This window comes from Schistocerca americana, chromosome 1, assembly GCF_021461395.2.
Source record: "Schistocerca americana isolate TAMUIC-IGC-003095 chromosome 1, iqSchAmer2.1, whole genome shotgun sequence".
NCBI lineage: Eukaryota > Metazoa > Arthropoda > Insecta > Orthoptera > Acrididae > Schistocerca > Schistocerca americana.
The window spans coordinates 536,937,674-536,962,088 of NC_060119.1; the positions used below are offsets into that span (position 1 = coordinate 536,937,674).

The following is a 24,415-nucleotide window of genomic DNA, read 5'->3' on the forward strand; positions in this document are numbered from 1 at the left end:
CTTATCAACATAAATCTCCAAGAAATTAGAATAGTCTGTTTCATTTATTAATTTACCTAAAGCATTACTTATGGCGATATCGTCGGTTCTTGTGCCAGACATAATTTCATGTATCGTGTTTTATCTAATTTCAGTGACAGTACCTTTGCTGTAAATCAGTTGCAATGTCTACCAGGTTTAAATGAACTGTAAGGTGCAATATGTCTTAAGATTACGGTAGCCTCCAAAATTATGAACGAGGAAACTTGTTACTATTAAATGAGACATGAATCACAACTACTTTACTTTTACGACAAAATTATCAACAAAAAGAAGACAAACGGTGCCAACGTTAACAATAATAAGACTTTGGCTTATGTAACATTGGGGGTTGAGGGAAAGATGCTTTTAGTCATTTAAGTGAATTAATTGCAGTTGCAAAGTGTCCAGTGATTATCATGATGTTAACTGAAAACAGAAGGGAACACGTCACGCCTGTGGTTGGAGTTGTAAGAAGATTGTTCACTGATTCGAAATGCAAGTCTTCAAAGTGAAACATGAAGTGACGGAAGTGTTATAAAATTGCTTTCGCTTCTTTATACATTAACTCTCAGTTGCGGCTCAGTCTCACCGTCGTATTCTAGATGGAAGCTGTAGTAGCTGCAAAATCAGTCATTGGCGGGACGACCGACTCTTGCCGGCGGCAAAGAACCTATCAGCTCGTTATTTCACGAAGTCCTTGATATATAAAATACGAAGAGGCAGGTCAGATTCTCTTTGCGATCTGGCAATGAAACTGAAGATGAGAAAATTCATGTTGAATACCAAGATTTTTAATATGTTTTCTTAAGACAGCACAGTGTTCATTGCCATATGTATTCAGTCCTATTTCTTTCTTGAACTAACCATTCTAAAAAATTTCCTGCTAATTGCACATTACTGATTCCTCTTTTAATCCAGATTTTTATGTCATATTAACAACATCTTTTATTGTTTTCTTGGGAAACCATCTGTTAAAACCTAGCAAATATTCTCACTATACAGAAAACAGTCATCAACCCACAAAATAATACACAACTGTTCTAAATATCCCATAGCTCACAAACGAGTCAGCTTTAGGTACATCCTACACAGACAGAACAGAATACCAATAGATAAACGTAGCTAGACAGATTACCACAGATAATCGTTACAAATTAAACGCAGTAAATAAATTAAACCAAAAAACAGAAACACAACCGATACAGCATAACACATCAGTGATAATCATACAGCAGAGCACACAAGAAATACTAAAACTACACTAAACTCCGCCCGAACAGGCCATCAAGGCCGAAAGGTACCGACCGGGCGCCCTGTCAACCTCAATGCATAGGTGTTACTGGATGAGGATATGGAGGGACATGTGGCCAGCACACCGCCCTCCTTTCCCAATGTCAAATTACGAGACCGGAGCCGCTACTTCTCAATCATGTAGCTCCTCAGTTTGTCTCACAAGGGCTGAGTGCACCCCGCTTGCCAGCAGCTCTCATCATACCGGATGGTCTCCCATCCAAGTGCTAGACTAGCCCGACAGCGCTTATCTTCGGTGATCTGACGGGTTACACTGCGGCAGTGGCGTTGGCACACACAAAATACACAAAATGGAAAACAGGAAAACATTGTAGATTCTGACTTTTGGCAACTAAATAGCCCAAAGAAGAAAAAAATTATGAACAGACAAGGAATCCGTGTGGCAAACTAAACAAAGAACACACTACACAAGATACTTAAAACGGCCAACACTGCTACAGATAAATAGGTAAGTAGGTTTACAAGGTGTCACGCCTTTTGAGTGAATCTGAAGCAGTTGATAGTGGGTCCACAACCGATTGTAAGGAGATAGGGAACCAATGATGCGGAATGCATACTTATTTAGTTATGGACACACACAGAATGCAGCACATAACAACAGTGTAGTTCGTAGTCACCGTTCAAGGTGATGACTACCAGACTCAGTGAGTGTATTGCAAGAGATCATGCACTTCTGCCGCACTCTTACAAAGAGTTGCGCACTGAAACAGGCAGCAGGTGATGAGCAATGTACATCCTCTGACCACGAAACAGACTTATTGTATCCAACTTAGGTCGTGGCACTTGTGTCATATGATGACGGCAAGTATCAAAACGGTCCATTAACCTGTGCCGCATGCATACAACTATCTCCGTTGTCAGTTGTCCTAGTCGTACGCAGGAAAGCTCACGAAATGTGGAATTGGTTACGAATACCTGTGTTCATTGTATCTGTGATGTTCCACTCTATGATCATGTTTCACCATCGTATGCACAACTGTCCTGGCTGCGTGCAGACAAGTGCAGAGATTGGCATATCATCTACCTTCTCTGCTGTCCTACCAACGTGCAGTCCCTCTTATCTTCTCTCAGACCTAACGCTCTTCTCTGAACAAGACGGCAGAACACATGTTCCCAACAGAGGAAAATTTTTTGTGCCCCACTCAATCGTCCGGCCATTTCCTCGAATTCCGCCTCAATAGAAGGAACCCGGCTCTACAACAACCTGCCACATTATATTAGAGAACTGGGAACTGGATCCTCAGAAGACAGTTAAGGAAATATCGACTAATACAACGACAATGATTACCATTACCCCTGTATGCATTGTTTACCCTACTACAGCCTTCTCTCGAATCAGATCTTTTTCATTTTCCAGTATTCTTAGCTAGTGCAATCTCCTAAACTTTCCTTTCTCCAGAACTGATTATACAAGAAAATCTTTTTTTGTAGACCTATAAATTCTTTTTTATGTACCACAATCATTGTTATTATTATTATTATTATTATTACTAGTATCACTGTTAGCAACAGCAGAAGCAGACTTAGAAATACTACCACTATTAACTTTATTACTTCATAGTCGGTATTGTTTAGTCACATTGTCACTACAGACACACACAATTTTAATACTACTTGTCTCATTAAAATTATTATATCTTAGGTAAGTGTGATGTGAAAACGGTGCTGATACTATGTATGTTATAGCCTCATGGGCCTAATCATATCACATTGGATACACAAATAAATAAATTAGAACGATCACTTAGGAAAGGGTGAGAGCAAACAAAGACCACACTTAGTGGCAGATGTAACAAATCCATAAAGACACCACCTGTGCTACGCCTTTCCGTCCTCAACTGGAGTATTACTATGTGGCATGGGATCCTTGCTATGTAGGATTTAGGGTGAACATAAAATATTTCAAAGGACAGCAGCACATTTTGTATTATCGAGAAATAGGGGAGAAATTGTCTCGGGTATGACACGCGAATTGGAGTGGCAATCATTAAAACAAAGGCGTTTCTCCTTCCGGCGGAATATTAATCACAAACTTCCTTCCAAGAAAGCGAAAAAAAATTTTTGACGCTAACCTTCATGGGGAGAGATCATCGTCGCGATGAAATAAGAGAAATCAGAGCTCGTGCGTAAATACTTAAGTACTCATTTTCCCAGCGTGCAGTTTGATAGTGAAACGGTAAAGGAATAGTGTGAAAGTGGTTCGATGTACCATCTGCTGTTGGCAGTTGCAAAGTAATCCTGTAGATGGAGATGTACCTCACGATGAAGGAAACAGCTACCATTTTAACATTACTCTGTTGCTGGAGTTCTTATGAAGTTGTCATGGCAGCAGACATTGAACGAAATCAGAAGCGCGCAAGTAGGATCTTAACATGTCAGTATTTTCCGCACGAAAATGTAATAGTAACGCTTGGCGAACGTAAATGAGAATAAATTGAAGAAATGTGACGCTGCCTTCACAGTATATTTCGCGCAGGAATCATTACAATAAGATAAGAAAGATCAGAGGAGTATGGTCGATAACATTCTTTCGTTCAATGGGCGAAATGCATAGAATTGAAAGTTGCTGATATTCGTTCGCAGCAGTTTGCCCCAGGCGCTCTGTAGTTGCTTGTGGCTGAAGCTTGTGGAGCGAATATATGCTGTGTGATGGAAAAACTGAAGTTGCCAGTAAGGAAGGAGGACATAAAATGAAACTTCACGGTTTGGAATGATATGTGATGTTATTTCGGTGATTAAAAAAATCAAGTCTAATTTATAAAGTACGTGTCAGTATGAACCCGCTTATGAGTACAATGTTACACTTCCTCTGTTCCGCATGCATGCGCTGATTCGGTTGGGAACGTGTCAAAGCTGTATTATTCTCTCATGAAGCAACCGGACCCAAAGCTGGTCTTTGATAACTTGGGTGTAGCACCGAGGCAAACTGCCATCGGAAAGGCTCCCACTTATGTTATGTCAGGGACTGATCTGGGATCTTCATGGCCACAGTAATACTTCAACATGAAACAGACAGTTCACAGAGACATGTGACATATGTGGACGAATATTGTCGTGTTGATAAGTGGCACCACGATGCTTTCACGTGGGAGGTATCACAGGAGGACGCATTAAGTGTGTGGCATATCGTTGTGTCATCAGAGTTCCCTCATCACTATCAGCCTTGACGTGAAGCTATATCCGGTTGTCTGACCACGTCACGATCGAATGAGTACCGCATCCACACCTCTCCGAAGCAGGTCGCCCCCATATTCGCCCACGACAATCACCCGGGTGGTGGAGAACTGCGGTTCATTCCTGAACGCAATGCAGACCCGTTCATCAACCCTGTATGCTTCCCGGCCACGCAGCCGTTCGAGTTGTGGTGTTAACGGCAGCTTACACAGGAAGCTATAATTCCATGCTTCGGCTGCCAATGGTGCAAATGGTGCGAAATGTTCCTGGACTGCAGGTGCAAATCTGAAGGTGCTACGATGTGCTTGGTGCACAATGCTGCCATCGTTCCTTGTGGTGGTCAGAAGTGGTCGACCGAAATCTGACTAGGAGTATGTCTGCCCTCTACGGTGAAATGCAGTTCAAAATCGGGCCACTGTCACACAAAACAATTGCATGATTCGACCAACCGATCAAATGGGGACCGACAACCGGGACCGTTTCAAACTCCGTCATGTGCCGATAATACTGTCTCAGACGAGTACCCTTCTCAGTGATCACTCAACATCGGAATCAGTTCACGCCAATAACATGCCGTTCCAGGCCATGTAACAGTATTAAAACCGAACGACACTAATACACTTTCGCGGCCGGTCTTCCTACCACAGCGAACTGCATATTTAATCATTTATATACCTGTCGATGTTGTGTCACAGTAGGAAGTTGTACTGTCGTCCGAAATGTGATATGTGTGCTTTACTTATTTTTTCTGGCACAATATATTTTCCCTCAGAACTGGGAAGATGAGAAGAATCTTCGGCAGGTAGTAAATAACTGCAAGTATAAGTTTCTCATCATCACCAAACAGAGCACCAGTTACAGTATAATCGTTAGTCAGTTTCTCTATTGTAACATTCTTGTTTTCAGTCTTCTCACAGTTCACATGTCAAATTTTTGTTGCAGGTCAGCCTCTTTGCTGCAGACAGCAATGAACGTTTCTACCTTCATTCTTCTGTTTTTCAATATGGCAAACTTGTGTTCAATTATGTTTGTCACGTCTGGTGTAAGTGATTTTACTTCATTAGTAATCAAGTATAAACTGTTTTTGCGTATTTGGTATTCCACATAATGAACGCGTATATTAGTTATAGGGCAGGCACCATACATTACTAAGTTCAAACATATCGCTCAATCACGAAGTACACCATGTGATCAAAACTATCCGGACACCTGGCTGAAAATGACGTAAAAGCTCGTGTCTCGCTCCATCGGTAATGCTGGAATTAAATATGGTGTAGGCCCACACTATCGCAGGTATACGTTCAATCAGGTGCTGGGAGGTTTCTTGGGGAATGGCCGCCCATTCTTCCCGGAGTGCTACACTGAGGAGTGGTATCGACGTCGGTCGGTGAGGCCTGACACGGAGTCGGCGTTCCAAAACAACCCAGAGGCGTTCTGTAGCATTCAGGTCAGTGCTCTATGCAGGCCAGTCCATTACAGGAACGTTATCGTCGTATAACCACTCCGACCCAGGTTCCACACAACTTCTTCCTGTTTTCTCGATTGATCTGCGTTCAGTTTTTCAAGGCCTATCCACTGTGCCAAATTATAACTAAATCTGAGGGGGGTGCGATGGGAAGGTTCCCTTGTAAGAGATGTTCACATTGACAAACTGTCAGTTTATTAAGTAATTTTTACAAAATACCGACAACTTGTTTACAGAAGAAAACTTGTAGAGGCTGACTCTGAGGAAATGTAGGAACACACGTCTCACTATTGAGCCTACAATTTATCTTTGAAGATGGTTTGAGGAAAGCCAATCCTAAGTTTATAGCATTTGTAGGCTCAGAGAAAGCTTTGTCCAACGTTGGCCGGAATACACACTTGGAAAACGTACAACTTGTACGGGAACGAGGCGCTAGTTGTGAGAGTGGACGGTCGTGGTGGGTAACAGTAGGATTGAGGTAGGGTTGTAGCCTATCCCTGGCGTTATTCCATCTGCATGTGGAACAAGCAGCAGGAGGAAACAAAAGAAAAACTATGAGGGTAAATTAAAGTTCATGTAGAAGAAATAAAAGTATGATTTTTACAGATGACAATGAAATTCTGTCAGAAACAGCAACGGACTTGGTAGAGCAGATGAACAGAATGGACATTGCCTTGAAAGGAGGATAATAGATGAACGTCAACAAAAGCAAAATAGTATTAATGGTATATAGTCAAAAATCAGGCTATGCGGAGGGAATTACAATAGGAGACGAGACACATTGGCAGTAGATGAGATTTTCTATTTGGGCAGTAAAGTAACTGATGATGGCCGAAGTACAGAGGACATAAAAAGTAGAATGGCAATGTCAGGGAAAGATTTACTCAAGAACTTAAATATGTTACCACTGAATATAAATTTGAGTGCTAGCAATTTTTTTGTGAAGGTATTTGTCTAGAGAGTAACCATGATCGTAAATGAAATATATACAATGAGCAGATCACGTAAGAAGAGTATAGAAGCTTCTGAAATGAGGTACTAGAGAAGAATGCTAAAGATTAGAGCAGTAGATTGGGTAACCATTGAGGAAGTACTGAACAGAAATGGGGAGAAACTAAATTTGGAGATATAAGTCGACTAAATGAAGGAAATGGTTGATATGACACGTTCTGAGACGTCGTGGAATCATTAGTTCGGTATTGAAGGTATTTTCGAGGTAAACATTTTAGATGAAGACGAAGAGATGAATAGAGCAAGCGATTTCAAATGGATATAGGTTGCAGTAGTTATTCGAGAAGAAGAAGCTAGCACAGGATAGAGAAGCGTAAAGGACACCACCAAAACAGACTTCGACTAAATGAAGGAAATGGTTGATATGACACGTTCTGAGACGTCTTGGAATCATTAGTTCGGTATTGAAGGTATTTTCGAGGTAAACATTTTAGATGAAGACGAAGAGATGAATAGAGCAAGCGATTTCAAATGGATACAGGTTGCAGTAGTTATTCGAGAAGAAGAAGCTTGCACAGGATAGAGAAGCGTAAACGACAGCACCAAAACAGACTTCGGAGTGAAGCCGACAGCAACTTTCTTGATATGTTTTCAAACTTTTTGTCTGCATTTGTGTCACTAACTTGTAGTCGGGAGCAATAATAAGTCGTAGTTTGCCATACGTTTTTCCAATAATTTCCGCTAAATGAGACTAACGGTGGTTGTCAATGTATTAGAGTAACTTCAGTAGTCAGCATAGAAATGGTACTGTCATGATAGATCCCATCTGTAGTGTGCAGGTTAGGTCTCATACCTTACTAACCAATCGCTGCTTGTGCTCGACATCAGCGTTAGTGTATCGTACGTTCAGCACACCGAATCCTTGTTCGTTAAAGCCTACTGACCAAACTAGAGGAGCTGGTGTGAACAAAATCGAAAGCACTGGCGTATGGCTGTGTTATGTCTCTCTTAAAGTCCATTTTACGTTACGTTCGGTAATTTTTATTGAAATTTAAACAGGACGTTATCATAGTTTCTAAAAGTATGGAAATCACATGGGAAAGATAGGCACTATACGGAGGATGTGGAAGGGCTTTCCAGAGAAAGTTCTGCAGCGTAGTCTAAACAATCTTTGCGACTTTCGCAAGACAGTGCCCAACCACATGTAGCCAAGGCTTTTTCGATTACGCTGCAGAAGTTTATCTGGAAAGCTCTAAAAGATCCTCCATGCAGTTCCGATCTCTCCCCATATGATTTTCGTAGTTTTGGAGCGCAGAAGAAAGATATTCGTGACCGTCGACTTGCTTGGGTGTAAGAGGTGCCCGCCTGGGTCCAGTCATGGTTCAGCAGACAACCGCAAACATTGTTCCATGTAGGCATTGTCCGACTTCCCAGATAGTGGAATAAACGTTGTAACTGTTATGGCGACGACTTTCTAAATAGTAGACAATTTACTTGCTTTTATTTCACCCGTCTTGTTTACATTTGAATGCCTCTTATTGTTTCTCTTCTTATTGTTATCATTAATTTCAGAGAAAACCTAAGATAAAGGCTCGTGATTGCTTAGACAGTTAGTTCTATGCATTCTAAATGGTCTCATTAAATGATTTTATGTAAGAATTTATGAGAGATGATGTGATTTAGGGTTTTAGTACTATATTGAGGGTACTCAAAAAGTATTATGTCATGGTGATCCTCGCTAATATTTTTCATTCGATAGTTCGAAGAGTGTTACACGTAGAATCATCTACATGGAGCTGTTATTCTGTAATTCAGCTAGTGAGAACCAAAAGGGTACAAAGCACTCCCATAAAGCTTCGAGAAAAATAAATGTTTGTGAAAATCAAATTTTTGGACAAACCACGAGCCTCATAGTTCTGACTAGTTTTTAAGCAGTTCTCAAAATTCCATATTTACTATGAAAAATAATGATCCCACTTTATGTTATGAAATATTGCTTACTGTTTAGGATTAGTGTTGTTAAAGTTCATTCACAATGTTTCCATACATAAATGAAGAGCGTTGAAATGGTTAAAATGGCTCTGAGAACTATGAGACTTAACATCTGAGGTCATCAGACCCTAGAACTTAGAACTACTTAAACCTAACTAACCTAAGGACATCACACAGCCGGCAGTGGTGGCCGATAGGTTCTAGGTGCTGCAGTCCGGAAACGCGGGACTGCTACGGTCGCAGGTTCGAATCCTGCCTCGGGCATGGATGTGTGTGACGTGAGGCTCAGATAAAGTTGCCGATATACCTCCGACTACAAAGTATTACTACTCCACACATAATGTAGACACTAAATTATGTAGCCAAACTTAATCAGACAGCCTTTCATGAATGTTCATGTATAGAGTTAGTCCGGGGGAGCTGGACCACTTCTTCCTCCAGCATGCAAATTGTGTATTTTTCAACCTCTTTTGATTTCTGGCAAGCCGCGCGGGTTTTGCTGAGCGGTCTACGGCGCTGCAGTCATGGACTGTGCCGCTGATACCGGCGGAGGTTCGAGTCCTCCATCGGGCATGGGTGTTTGTCCTTAGGATAATTTAGGTTAAAAAATGTGTAAGCTTAGGGACTGATGACCTTAGCAGTTAAGTCCGATAAGATTCCACAGACAACATTTCTGGCAAGATGTTCGTATAGAGAGTCATATAAACTTAAGTACAATATATTATTGAGGCATTGCCACTTAAAATACAAGATATATGATCAAACAAAAATATGCATGGGTGGACCACCTCACTTGTACACGTACAAGTGAGATGGCCCATTGTACTGGGAGAAATGTACAAGAGACAAATGGCTACAGAAGAAGAAATCAGTCAATTAAAATCATATATTTTTATTTGATATATGTTGTAATGAGCATAGAATTGTTGTATTAAATATTTTAGTCCGAGACAGTATTATCAGTTTATTATACATCTTGAATGAATAGTGGCTTTTCTAATGAGTTGTTGGTTTTGTTCTAGCATTATGCTATATTTCTCTCACCACAGTAGTTACACTTATTACCAAATGCTGAACAACACACATATGACCATCGTCTACAGGAAACACACTGAATCCTACCGCCATTTTTATTAATTTCCTAATAGAGTTTATAACAGCCAGCACTTCAGTCTTCATCCCATTCAACAAAGATATTTTCTTAAGCTTCTACAACGTCTGCATCTGAAGAACAAGATACAATATTTTTCCTTTTTAACTTCTTCTACCTGTTTTCTCATCACTAGTATTTCCCTTTGGTGACCTTTCTGTGTCCTTTTCCTGTTTCCTTTCTTTTATTATCCTTCTTTTATTTACCGTTTCAATATTTAGAGCAAAGTTTAGCCATTTCGATAGAGTTACTACCTTCCTCTCGGAATCAATGGTTTTATCAACAGAAGAAGCAGCAGATATTTCTTCATAATTTCTTTTCTGTGTTGGCTTAGGAGTAATCAGTTCTGAAATTCTGTTCTTGGAGGTTTTATGTTTAGTAAGAGTGCGGTCCGAAGCTGTATCAGTGAAGAAATTTAACTTGTGCAGATAACTCAGCTGTTTTGATGTGCTTCGGATCACTAGATTTTTTTTATGAGCTTTGAAGTGGTTGGTAGGCCTTTGTGTGAGATTCTGCTTTCCCATTTGTTGGCACAGACGTATCTTCCACAAAATAAGCAAAGTCCGCAGCCACGGCCATCTTCAGTGATGTTATTGTACATGCCTTAAGGTAAATTCAATAGTGCTCCATCTCTCCTACATTAAAACAAGTGGTCCATCACTCCCACGTAACCTGGTCATTCTCTCCTCGTGCTGTTGCAGAGATGGACCACCTCGACTCCTATCTGCAGATAGCAAACTCGGTGGCTAGAAGTAGCGGAAGCTGCTCTCTAGCAGCGCACACTCTACCGGTCCGTCCCACTCAATGGTCCAACTCTCCCCAACTTACCCTTCGGTGTGGGCTTATAGTTAGAGATACATCTGCTTTACAGTTACATCAACAGATTTCGGGGCCATTCACACGAGCTAAAATCTCAAAATCAAAGAAAGTGTGCTTTAGGTCCATATGTTTCTCAGCGTCTCAATTCATTATGTTTGCCAGAACGAATGTTTTCATAATTATGAAGTAAATAAAATCCCTAAATAAGATACAGTTGTAGTATATGGACTTCAAGGATAACTCTGACTTCAGTTTCATGAGTTGCTTTAGGGTGTTTCATGTATCAGTGATCGTATATCCTCTTCTGTTTGATGACAGGAACTATTCGCAGTACGATTTGAGAATCTGAGTGCTGTACTGAGTTTATCTAAATTTCCTTTAGGGAGAATACCTTCGTGTGGTAGAGTCGCCACTATTATTTGCTAAGCCATATATAATGTTAGACACATCACTTGAATGTTAATTATTTTGGGCTTTTGCTTAGTTGTTGTACTCATGGTTATACCAGCCTACGTGGAGGTAATTTTATGTCACGTTCTCACATACCCTCGTTACTCTGATGTTTTGTACGACGAAATGCGTTTGCGCACGCGCATGGGTTTGTGTCTGTGTGTGGGTGTGTGTGTGTGTGTGCGCATTTTTGAGTGCATATGCATGTAACTGCATAAATACATCTATTCACTACTGTAGATTAGAAATAGTGTTTTAGAAACTTGGCCAAGCTGATCTCACAGGCAGGAGACAGTTCAATACGAGTATTCTGTCATGTACAGTTGCTGCAGAGAGACGGAAATCTGACGAAGGCGATGAAGGCGTTCTTGACGATACCTCCCGTCCTGTTCCAGACAGGGATGTACTGCATTTTCGGCCAAATCACAACTGACCAGGTAAGTGTTAATACAGAGGACGCTGCTGAACTCGTTGGGGATCCGGTAGGAATGGGACACAACTGTTTTGTCAAAATGGATAATTTCGTAGAAGATAATACCTAAATGCTGTCACACGTGAACATCGCGATAGCACATTTCATTTCCTATTTTCTTTTATTTGCATTGTTTCTATGGTCTCTCAGTTTGCAGTCATGTAGAAGGTGTTGTAATTTCATGGTAATTCAAAGATTGTAGCTGGAACACGATTTCATGTTTGTCGATGTCACAGAGAAAACGGGAAGCACATCATAGGCATTGTAGGAATGGGTAATGTTAACGCTAAGGTTGTAAGCTTCTCAGTTGGTTGCTTAACTAAGAGTAAATCTCTGAGACAGGAAACTTCTACCGGACTCACAAAGCACTTGGAAATTGTGTGAACCTGTCTGACTAAATCTGACTAGTATAATACGTCTGCGGGACGGATCGCGCAGTCTTACACAAAGACGTACTATGTTTGTTACATACTAGGTTACAGCTCGGAGACAGTTTGCGAAATAAATATAAAAAAAGGATTCGTTGAATGAAGGGAAACTCTAAATTGAATTTTCATGTATTCTTCCTTCAGTTCACGCGGTACGCATTTAGCCACAATGTCCCAATGCAGCGCAAGGAAAAGAGAACTTAATGAAAGGCTGCTAAATAAGTGTAAGAGCTGCAGCCATGGAGTGGAATGAAATATATGATCAAAGCTCCACAACGTCGAGAGTATTCCAAATCTGAATGACTACCAAACTGCGCAAAGTTGTCGAAAGTTCAAGAGTCCGAAACTTACACGACGTTTCGTATCACCGAGACTAGCTCTTTGTGAGGTCTTACACCGCACGTCAGTTACAGCTCTCACATACAGACAGAGCGTTGGAATGGCCACACGCGCCAATTTCTCGCAGTTCATGAAGCATTGCAAGCTGCGCATTCTCTCTCACCTTTCGCATACGCATAATTTTCGGATACCACGTAAATTTAACTCACAAATCACATATTATATACACCTCAAACGATGAGTCTCTTGGTGCAGGTCACTGCCCGCCCTCTAAATCTCACAACGTAGCGATAGATATACAGGACCGCCTCAATTGTGCACCTCTTTGAGCCGCACCCACAAACGTAACCATATTTGTTCCAAGCACCATTAAATTTGAATAGCAGGCAATTTTATAATTAGTGGGACAATCAGTTATTCAGTTCGTTAAGAATAGTGAATTCAAGCTACTGTTTAGATACGTAAGCATGGAATTAGGCATCGGTTGATTTTGATCTGCTCCCATAATACATGTTGATCACTACAAATCTGTGATTTGTCTTGATTAATAGGTTCCGTGTTAATTATAATCACTTTCATGCCGCCCTTCAAGCTACATCACTAAATAGCTTGCCCTGCTCATGGTTCATGGTTCAAAACGCACATTGTCAGCGTGTACAGTACATGTACCCACGCCGAACTCTACTTGCACGCCATCATCCATCATGAATCGCACATTATTGCAAACATCGCTACATCCTGCAAGGAAGATATCAGACGACGACAACCTGCCCCATGAGCCTAGATACACATAGTCGTACAAAGTCTTTAGCAACAACGCCTATAATGTTCATCAAATAAATGAAATTATTTCAAGCAAGAATCACAGAAGACTAACGACAAGGAGAAGGGAGAGTTCCCACCAGCACAAATTCGAAAAAGCTGTCCAGAATTGCGCAGATGGGAACTCCCCCTGCAGTATATCCTACGTTCCTGTAACCCTCCTGCCTTATAACTTCGTTAGTCATTGTCCTTACCTATCTGTCACTTTCCATTTTCCCATTCCAGCATTACATAGCCCTCTATTCCACCGACACAGCCAGTCTTGTACCTCTCTCCTTTTCTGCTAACGCCCCCCCCCCCCCCCAAACAGCCCCACACACTGTCCAACCCGCCGACAGCACCTAACTGCGCTGCCTTCTCTCCGCCCCGTCCCTGTAGGCTCCTGCATCATTACTTGACAATCCCCCTCTCTTACCTCACTATCACTCCCCTTCCCACCCCAGCCTCTTCCTTACCCCTCCCATCATGTACTGCTATTCACACTCTGCCTACAGCTGCTAGGGACTGTGGTCACGTGTTTGTGAGTTGCGTTAGCGTGTGTACGTGTCTACTTTTGACAAAGTTCTTATTGGCTGAAAGCTTATTGTGTGACAGTTTATTTGTTCTGCCTATCTGCGAGTCGGCATCTCAGCTGTATAGTGAGTAGCAGCTATCCTTTTCATAATACTGTTACGTTTCATCTCGAAAACACAAAATAAAATCGATGTTCAAGGCTATGACAATAATCCGATCAGTTATACATGTGACAGGTGTCAGAAGAGCTGAACCTACAAGATGCCTTTCGAGTGTCGTCACTCTCACGTCAGACAAGCAGTACGCACTTTATAATGATGCAGGAAAAAAATTAGAGGTTTTATGGCCCACAGTACTCCAGAATGCCGGCTTGCTCTGGAGAAACCTGAACCGATCAAAATTGACGAAATCTCTAGCGTGACTAGTCCTAAAGGCTTCTGGGACTGTGAACATCTACATCTACGTGATTACTCCGCTATTCACAATAAAGTGCATTGCAGAGTGTTCAATGAACTACCTCGAAGCTGTCTACAGTTTCACTCTCGAACAGCACACCGGAAAAACAAGCACTTAAGTTGTTCAGGGCGAGCCCTGATTTCTCTTATTTTATCGTGATGATCATTTCTCCCTATGTACGTGGGTGGCAACAGAATGTTTCCGCAATCGGAGGAATAAACTGGTGATTGAAATTTCATGAGAAGATCCCGTCGCTACCAAAAACACCTTTGTTTTAGTGATTGCCACTCCAATTCACGTATCATGTCTGTGGCACAATCTCCCCTATTTCGCGATAATATACAACGAACCACCTTTGTTTGAACTTTTTTGATGTCATCCGTCAGTCCCACCTGATGCGGATCCCACACGGCCCACCAATACTCCAGAACAGGCCGCACAAGTGTGGTGCAAACAGTTTCTTTAGTAGATCTGTTGCACCTTCTAAGTGAACTGTCAATGAATCGCAGTCTTTGATTTCCTCTACCCACAACATTATCTATGTGATCGTGCCAGTTTAGGTTATTTGTAATTGTAATCCATCAGTATTTAGTTGAATTTTCAACCTTCAAATTTGTGAGACTTATCGCGCAATCGAAATTTAGCGGATTTCTTTTGGTACTCATGTGAATAACTTCACGTTTTTCATTATTCACGGTCAATTGCCACTTTTCGCACCACACAGATATCTTACCTAAATCATTTTGCAATTCGTTTAGGTCATCTGATGACTTTCCAAAGTGGTAAATGACAGCATCATCTGCAAACAATCGAATAGGACTACTCAGATTGTCTCCTATGTCGTTATTATAGATCAGGAACAATAGAGGGCCTATAACACATCCTTGTGGAACGCTGGATATTACTTCTGTTTTACTACACTCCTGGAAATGGAAAAAAGAACACATTGACACCGGTGTGTCAGACCCACCATACTTGCTCCGGACACTGCGAGAGGGCTGTACAAGCAATGATCACACGCACGGCACAGCGGACACACCAGCAACCGCGGTGTTGGCCGTCGAATGGCGCTAGCTGCGCAGCATTTGTGCACCGCCGCCGTCAGTGTCAGCCAGTTTGCCGTGGCATACGGAGCTCCATCGCAGTCTTTAACACTGGTAGCATGCCGCGACAGCGTGGACGTGAACCGTATGTGCAGTTGACGGACTTTGAGCGAGGGCGTATAGTGGGCACGCGGGAGGCCGGGTGGACGTACCGCCGAATTGCTCAACACGTGGGGCGTGAGGTCTCCACAGTACATCGATGTTGTCGCCAGTGGTCGGCGGAAGGTGCACGTGCCCGTCGACCTGGGACCGGACCGCAGCGACGCACGGATGCACGCCAAGACCGTAGGATCCTACGCAGTGCCGTAGGGGACCGCACCGCCACTTCCCAGCAAATTAGGGACACTGTTGCTCCTGGGGTATCGGCGAGGACCATTCGCAACCGTCTCCATGAAGCTGGGCTACGGTCCCGCACACCGTTAGGCCGTCTTCCGCTCACGCCCCAACATCGTGCAGCCCGCCTCCAGTGGTGTCGCGACAGGCGTGAATGGAGGGACGAAAGGAGACGTGTCGTCTTCAGCGATGAGAGTCGCTTCTGCCTTGGTGCCAATGATGGTCGTATGCGTGTTTGGCGCCGTGCAGGTGAGCGCCACAATCAGGACTGCATACGACCGAGGCACACAGGGCCAACACCCGGCATCATGGTGTGGGGAGCGATCTCCTACACTGGCCGTACACCACTGTTGATCGTCGAGGGGACACTGAATAGTGCACGGTACATCCAAACCGTCATCGAACCCATCGTTCTACCATTCCCAGACCGGCAAGGGAACTTGCTGTTCCAACAGGACAATGCACGTCCGCATGTATCCCGTACCACCCAACGTGCTCTAGAAGGTGTAAGTCAACTACCCTGGCCAGCAAGATCTCCGGATCTGTCCCCCATTGAGCATGTTTGGGACTGGATGAAGCGTCGTCTCACGCGGTCTGCACGTCCAGCACGAACGCTGGTCCAACTGAGGCGCCAGGTGGAAATGGCACGGCAAGCCGTTCCACAGGACTACATCCAGCATCTCTACGATCGTCTTCATGGGAGAATAGCAGCCTGCATTGCTGCGAAAGGTGGATATACGCTGTACTAGTGCCGACATTGTGCATGCTCTGTTGCCTGTGTCTATGTGCCTGTGGGTCTGTCAATGTGATCATGTGATGTATCTGACCCCAGGAATGTGTCAATAAAGTTTCCCCTTCCTGGGACAATGAATTCACGGTGTTCTTATTTCAATTTCCAGGAGTGTAGATGACTTTCAGTATATTACTACAAACTCTGACCTTTCTGACAGGAAATTACAAATCCAGTTGCACAACTCAGGCGATATTCCATAGGTACGAAGGTTGGTTAGAAAACGCTTGTGAGGAACGCTGTCGAAATCCTTCTGGATATCTAAAAATATGGAATCTATTTGAGATCCCCTGTCGATAGAACTCAATACTTCATTAGTATAAACATTGTGTTTCACAAGAACGATATTTTTTTAATTAGTTTTGAATATGTGTCAATAAATCGTTTTCTACGAGGTAATTCATAATGTTCGAATACTGTATACGTTCCAAAACCCTACTGTAAATCGACTTTAGTGATTTGGGCCTGTAGTTCAGCGGATTACTCCTATTTCCCTTTTTGGGTATTAGTGTGACTTGAGCGACTGTATCAGCATACTCTGAGAGGAGCCTGACTGGTATACATCTGGAAGGGAGGACGTGCCTTTATTAAGAGATTTAAGCGGCATTGCTACACCGAGGATATCTGCTTCTATGTTTTACCTTTTTATTTGTTCTTGATTGGAATTCAGGAATATTTACTTCTTCTTCTTTGGTGAAGGAATTTCGGAAAACTGTGTTTAACAACTCTGCTTCAGTGGCACTGTCATCGGTGGCTTCACCTTTGTCATCGCGCAGTGAAGGTGTTGATTGTGTCTTGCCACTGGTGTGCTTTGTGTGTGACCAGAAAAACTTTGTGTTTTCTACCAGATTTCGAGGCATAGTTTCGTTGTGGAAATTATTAAGTGCATCTCGCATTGAAGTACTCGCAATATTTCGAACCTCTGCAAATCTTTGGCAATCTTTGAGATTTTGCGTTCTTTTAAATTGGGCATGCTGTTCTCGTTGCTTCTGCAACAGCGATCTGACCCGTTTTGTGTACCATGGGGGATCAGTACCATCACTTATTAATTTATGTGGTATATATTTCTCAAACGCCATCGATACTATCTCAATGAAATCATTTCACATTCTTTCTACGCTTACGTGGTCAGATCGGAAGGAATGGACACTGTCTCTTGAAAATGCATTAAGAGAATTTTTATCAGCATTTTTAATTAGATGCACTTTGCGTTTGTTTTTGATGGTTGTGGTGTTACGGTATTCAGCCTAGCAGAATCTCTGTATTCGTCACTATGCTCCTATTTGTCCAGGATTATTAGTTGCTAAGAGGTCAAGTATGCTTTCGCAAACATTTTCGCTTCGATAGGGATCATGAAATAATTGTTCAAAACAATTTTCTGAGATAGCGTTCAGTACAATTTCGGGTGACGTTTTGTGCCCAAATTAAAGAAATCATCGAAATAAAAAATCAGTGATAACATTTTTAATAGAGACAGTGGCTTGCAGACGCGAGATCGAAGCGTGCGCATGCTGTGACATCTTTCACTTATTCATCATACAGTTCTTGGGGTATCATAGGTGATTCAAAAAATCAATTTTCTTTATGAAAGGTCCATAAACCGATGACCAGAAAAATCAGTCTAGAGACTGATGCCTGGTGTAGTGGATTTCTTTCCTTTTGTTCCATCATCTTTATTCAAGCTGAAAATTGTTTTATGGTGATCTTCTATGAAGGTCACATGTTTACTACTTGATTGCTGAGATCAAGAAGAGCATGGTGCAGCCGCACCAACAGACACTGACAACTACCCGCTGGATTCCAGAACAGACGCTATTCACCGTATCCCTGGAAATGGGGTGATTAAAAGTATCCGGACAGTTGGCTGAAAATTACTTACAAGTTCGAGTCAGCCTCCATTGGTAAGGCTGGAATTCAGTATGGTGTTCGCGCACCCTCAGCCTTAATGACAGCTTCCACTCTTGCAGGCTTACGTTCAATCAGGTGCTGGAAGGTTCTTAGGAAGTGGCTGCCCATTCTTCACAGAGTGCTGCACTGAGCAGAGGTATAGATGTTGGTCGGTGAGGCCTGGCATGAAGTCGGCGTTCCAAAAGAACCCAAAGGTGTTCTATCGGATTCTGGGATGTTATTGTCGAGTAACCACTCCGCCACAGGCCGTGCGTTATGAACAAGTGCTCGATCGTATTGAAAGATGCAATCGCCATCCCCGTATTGCTCTTCAACAGTGGCAAACAAGAAGGTGGTTAAAACATCGGTGTAATAGTGCCACGCAAAACAACGAAAAACACGCTCGCACCGTAAGAACACTGTCTCCGAATTTTACTGCTGGCACTACACACGCTGGTAGATAACGCTCGCCGGGGATTTCCCATACCCACACCCTGCCATCAGAACGCCACATTGTGTACCGTGGTTCGTTACTCGACACAACGTTTTACCACTGTTCAATCGTACAATGTTTACGCTCCGTACACCAATTGGCATTTACCGGCGTCATGTGTGGCTTATGAGCAGCTACTCGACCATGAAATGCAAGTTTTCTGACCTACCGCCTAACTGTCATGGTACTTGCAGTCTATCCTGATGCAGTTTGGAATTCCTGTGTGATGGTCTGGATAGATGTCTACCTATTGCACATTGCAACCCTCATCAACTGTCGACGGTCTGTGTCAGTCAACAGACGAGGTCGGCCTGCACGATTTTGTGCTGTACGTCTCAAATGGTTCAAATGGCTCTGAGCACTATGGGACTTAACATCTGAGGTCATCAGTCCCCTAGAACGTAGAACTACGTAAACCTAACTAACCTAAGGACATCACACACATCCATGCCCGAGGCAGGATTCGAACCTGCGACCGTAGCGGTTGCGCGGCTACAGACTGAAGCGCCTAGAACCGCTCGGCAACACCGGCCGGCTGTACGTGTCCTTTCATGTTTCCACTTCACCATCACATCGGAAACAGTGGACCTAGGGATGTTTAGGAGTGTGGAAATTTTGTTCTCTCACGATGTAAAATGAGTACTGAGATCGCTGATATGGAGTACCTGGCAGTAGTTGGCAGCACATTGCACCTAATATGAAAAATGAATGTTTTTGGGGGTGTCCGGATACTTTTGATCACAGTTTCAGATTTCACTGTAGGTTCAGTTACCTTCTGTTCCCAATGCTGTATCGGCAACATTACCATTAAGATGTGATTTCTAATCTGAAATTTTACTATGGACGTTCGTGCGGTTATTATTTTCTCAATTATTATCACGTCAGTGGTGTAACTAGTAGCATCTGGTCATTTATAGTTTCCTCCTGGCAGATCGCATTTTGCCGTAGTACGAAACACTTTCATTTAGCTATGTGACTTATTACAGACGACAAATGACTCTCAGCTCAACGTAAACTTATGAACAGAAATGTGCATGCAGTTATAACCGAGAACGTCATCGTGACATTTTGGCTGCGTTTGCAGCTTACACTTTTATTAGTGTTTCCATGATGGCGTTCCAAATTAAATATTTACTTTCTCTTATTATGATGTCCCTAATAAACTGTTAGTTTAATCACAGACAGATCTTTCGGGATATATTACATGTCTCTGTTTAAAACCATTTGGTGTCTGACGTTATTCACTACCAAATAACAAGATGCAGTCTTCACAGACACCGAGACCTCGCAAAAGTCCGTTGGAACTCTTATCGTAAGTAAATAATACTGAACGAGAAAACAATACTGGACAGTGTCTAGTTTAAAAAGTGTAAGAGTGGATTCAGTTTGATATCACGTCAATATAAAACCTTAATAAGTGTTCATAACAAATGTCCTGTGGGTAACAAATTTAAGGGAATTCCCATGTAAGATTACTTGTACTAACGATGGTTAGTCGAAGTAATCTTACATGGGCATTCCCTTAAATTTGTTACCCAGAGGACACACGTGTACGCAAAGCTTTGAGTAAATGTAAGAACTATCATTATCGAATTTGAAGCAGAGGTGCTAGATCACCGAGAGAAAGATTATAAATAGTTTTGCCGTGCTCGTCACCGTTAATGACACCTAAAATGTTGCAGAGTGAGAAGCTGTCTCATTCGGCCTTCAGCTGTGGTTGGATCAACTGCAATTCTCACTTCAAACGCAGCCTGCTCATCTTCATGATGATGGTGGGAAGGCCGGTCGAGATCACAGTCGGAAAGACGTGCCAGCTGTCCAAGCAGATGTTGCTCCAGGTTAGCAAGCAGCCCATGAATCGTGAATATACATATCCTAATCTCAATCTGTTTATCTCAGTTGATCTCTGCAGTGATAAGTTAACTATTCCTGTATGAAATAGCACAAATGCTACGTAACTGTCGATTTTATGATAGGGATAGTTTTGTGGCATATATGCTAAGGAATCTCGAAATGGTATACTATATTGCCTCCTCGTTAATCGCTATGCTAGGTACGTGGCATAAGGGGGCGATAGAATCCACAGAAATGAGCAAACGGACCTGACAGCTAATTGGCCTGCGGAGAGAGTAGTGTGACGCAAAATTCCAGGTAGATGAAGGCTGTCACCTCATCAGTTATATACACACTCGATTTTTTTAAAAACGGTGCCTAAGAAACCTGTCATCATCATTATTTTTCTGTTTAGTATTTCCCTGAGTTTCCTTACCTCTCCTATTCATTCCATTAGCTCTTCAATTCGAACTTTCTCTGTCATTTTATATCTTAACATTCTTCTAAGGCACCATCACATATCAAACGCTTCTAGTTATTCCTCTCTGGTTGCTTCTTAGACCTGGCTTCACTGCTATGTATATCTGCTCGTAGAACAGAGGTATTGTTTCAGAAACACCTTCCTCAACTCTGTTGCAGTACTGATACTGAAACAGCACATCCATTAAAGAGAACTGTCCTTGTCTGTAAGTCATTTTATTGTGTATTCTGACTCCTTCTACGCTAAATAACTTTACTGAGTATGTGGCTTAATAAGTCAGGTCTGTTCTTCCTTAATTCGATAATTAGTTCTCATTCAACTTACATGACCCTAGTACTGCTTATCCGATTCTCCAACGTATTTCCAGCTCTTGATCACTTTGTCCGAAGCCGCTGACAATTTTACATAAAATCTATGTTTATATGCTTAAGGAAATTCCCAAGCAACTGCACATTTCATTGCCCACGTCCTGTTCTAGGATGTTACCCAGCAGATGTGAGAGTGACTTCTGATTTTCTTCAGCGACCGTATGTTCCCATGTTCCATATTCAGGCTTTCCTATGTCATTCTTTTCATTTTTGTGTTATACAATATGTGGGCAAAGACGTAATATAAAGACATATTTCTTATGATATTTTAATTTTTAGTTTAAAATACAGTTAAATTTTAAATGCTGTCTCATATAGATATTTTGCCCTAAACGGAAATATTCTCATTTGGTACACATAAACAGAACTGGAAACGAAACAAAGGATGCACATATGTAATTAAATAACTGAAACATCCTACAGCCGTTGGATTCAAAAGAAAAGTCCCCTGGTCTTTCTGTATGTGATCGATTGTTCGCCGGCTTCAAGGCAAATCGACAGCGGGCTCATGGACGTAGTGTCACCTGACATTCACTCCATTCGTTAAAAAAGTGGTGACAAGTGGGAGAGACATGAATCCATCCACACGTTGTTTGTACAACTGATACAGAAAGTGCCACTATTAGAGAGTTAAATAGTTGAAAATTTGAAGCTAGCAAGTTTGTGTTCGAATCACATTCGACTTACACATACGTATCTATTACAGAGATCGTTAAACGAGAGAATCTTTCATCAAGAAATGTGTTTGGTACAGGGATTTCTTCTATAGTTAAACAAGAAAGAAGGGATGGCCCAGGACCATAATGAATGTGGTCTGATAATTCGTAGAAGTCTTGGAGCGTATAACCTTACACACTAACAAGGTAGTAAAAATGATAAAATTAGCACTGAAATAATTAGAAGGAGATTGAAAATTAAGTTGGTACACGAGAAGCAGGTCATAATATTGTATAAAAAAGTAAGGACTTTAAATCATTAATGAATTGAATTGAAGGTTTTACAAGTAATCCTAAAGCCACCTCTCACGACTTTTATTATGTATCTATATATATCTTATTCTAACTGAGGTTTGTTCCTCCGACAGGTACTCAACGGAACATACGTCCTGCTCAACATGCTTTTCCAAGTACGCAACACTGAGTAAAACCTCGGCAATACATCTATTTCATAAGTATTTAAGCTTTAAAAATTGCTTCACTGTAGCATACACTGCAGCACACGAATTTTTATGGAAAAACCTATAGAAAAAATTAAATTGTATATTTTATGCATGCTAATGAAAAATATCAGTGCCAGTCAGTATAAGTGTTAGCGAAACGACTATTTTAAGGTATTGTACACCCTCCTTTCAATTAAGATTTTTGGTACGTGATATCTTGGGAACATGACAGAGGCTTATACACAGTTCCATTTTTTTGTACTCATCTGAATAATAAATAAAAACCATGGGTTTCCTTCACAAAATGATTTATTTTCCGATGTTCGTATTGTACATTTAATAACTAAATTATTTAAAATGTACACATGAGTGAGAAAAATATCATCAAGATTAAGTAAGCGTACATCACCTGCGAAGAGCTGAAATGGACACACACCAAAACAACGCGGTTTATAACACTGGTTATGTCTCTTTGGGGCTGTGACTAACTATCTGAGTATATTTTATTACAATTATGAAAACTATGAGTAGACAATTTTCGTGTGCACATACCATTTAAAACACGGAATATATGAAAATGTAAATCACATCTGTCGTTAACTGATTCAGTACACCTAAATGTATATGAGAAACAGTCCTTTAGCGAAAGTTGAAATAAAGTGCATGTTACTAAATATTGTTAAAGGAATTGTGAGAGAGAAACGCATGCAGGCAATAGGCAATATGTAAAAGAGATGGAATACGCTGCTTATGTTTTATTGTCGACTTGATTACTCAGTTGACGCCCAAATTTTTATCTCTACCGCAATGAACGTCATTCTAAATGTGCGCCCCATTTTATCGATCTTCAGTCGTATAGCGTTAAACGAAGTCCAGTAATTGATCTCTACCTTTACTGTTCCAAACATCAGGTGTCTATTCACTATCACACTGGCCAAACAGCACTCCGGCCGCATTCCTGCCCAGAGCTCCGAGTGCAGCAGCGAGTGTGAGTGATGGGCGGGGAGGGAGAGGGAAACGAAGGCAGCAGCAGGACGCCGCTACTGCAAAGCAGTCAGACGCCATGCAGTTTGCTAACAGTGCTACTTGCATTAAATTACATTTACATCGAGCACTGCGAATATTGTGGCATCTACGCAGTTGCCCAAAAAACTGGAGTGTCGAAGCCACATCGTTCAGTGCCGAAAGGAAATTACTTCAATATTGGTATAGTTTAAAGGTCATGTAAAATGCTTAACAGGCCATCGCACTCTTATGTGCTAGAAAAGTACATATTAGAATGTTATTACAAAGCCAGCCACAAAGACAATATGGTGCACTTGTCTTCTGACGAACGACAGTGAATTCCGGTTGAAATGAAGGCGGCCATTACAGAAAAAACCGAGTTAATGGTTAATAGAGTGTTGAAAATATCTTTATGATCGACGTCACCAATTATTTGAATTCGTTAAGTTTCTTAATCCAAGGGTAGAATCATTTGGGAATTGGCTTGGATGACAAGATTGATACTATCAAACAAAAAGTAATCCTAAGGAAAAATCTGCTGCAAGTTCATGACAAGGAATATTTTCTATAACTCGAGGCAATCGTATGTGGACCAAACAA

At 41.8% G+C, this 24,415-nt stretch overlaps 1 protein-coding gene across 1 annotated transcript in view; it reads left to right on the top strand.

Annotated features, from left to right (window-relative positions):
* The window catches only part of LOC124573006 (odorant receptor Or1-like), a 38,565-nt gene extending 15,770 nt beyond the window's left edge, over window positions 1-22,795 (top strand). Inside the window, exons 4-7 of the mRNA XM_047131134.1 lie at window positions 5,449-5,548; window positions 11,657-11,770; window positions 20,652-20,807; window positions 22,736-22,795. Of these exons, the coding sequence (XP_046987090.1) occupies window positions 5,449-5,548; window positions 11,657-11,770; window positions 20,652-20,807; window positions 22,736-22,795 (430 nt within the window). The remainder of the gene's footprint in view (window positions 1-5,448; window positions 5,549-11,656; window positions 11,771-20,651; window positions 20,808-22,735) is intronic.
* The last annotated feature ends 1,620 nt before the right edge of the window (window positions 22,796-24,415 follow it).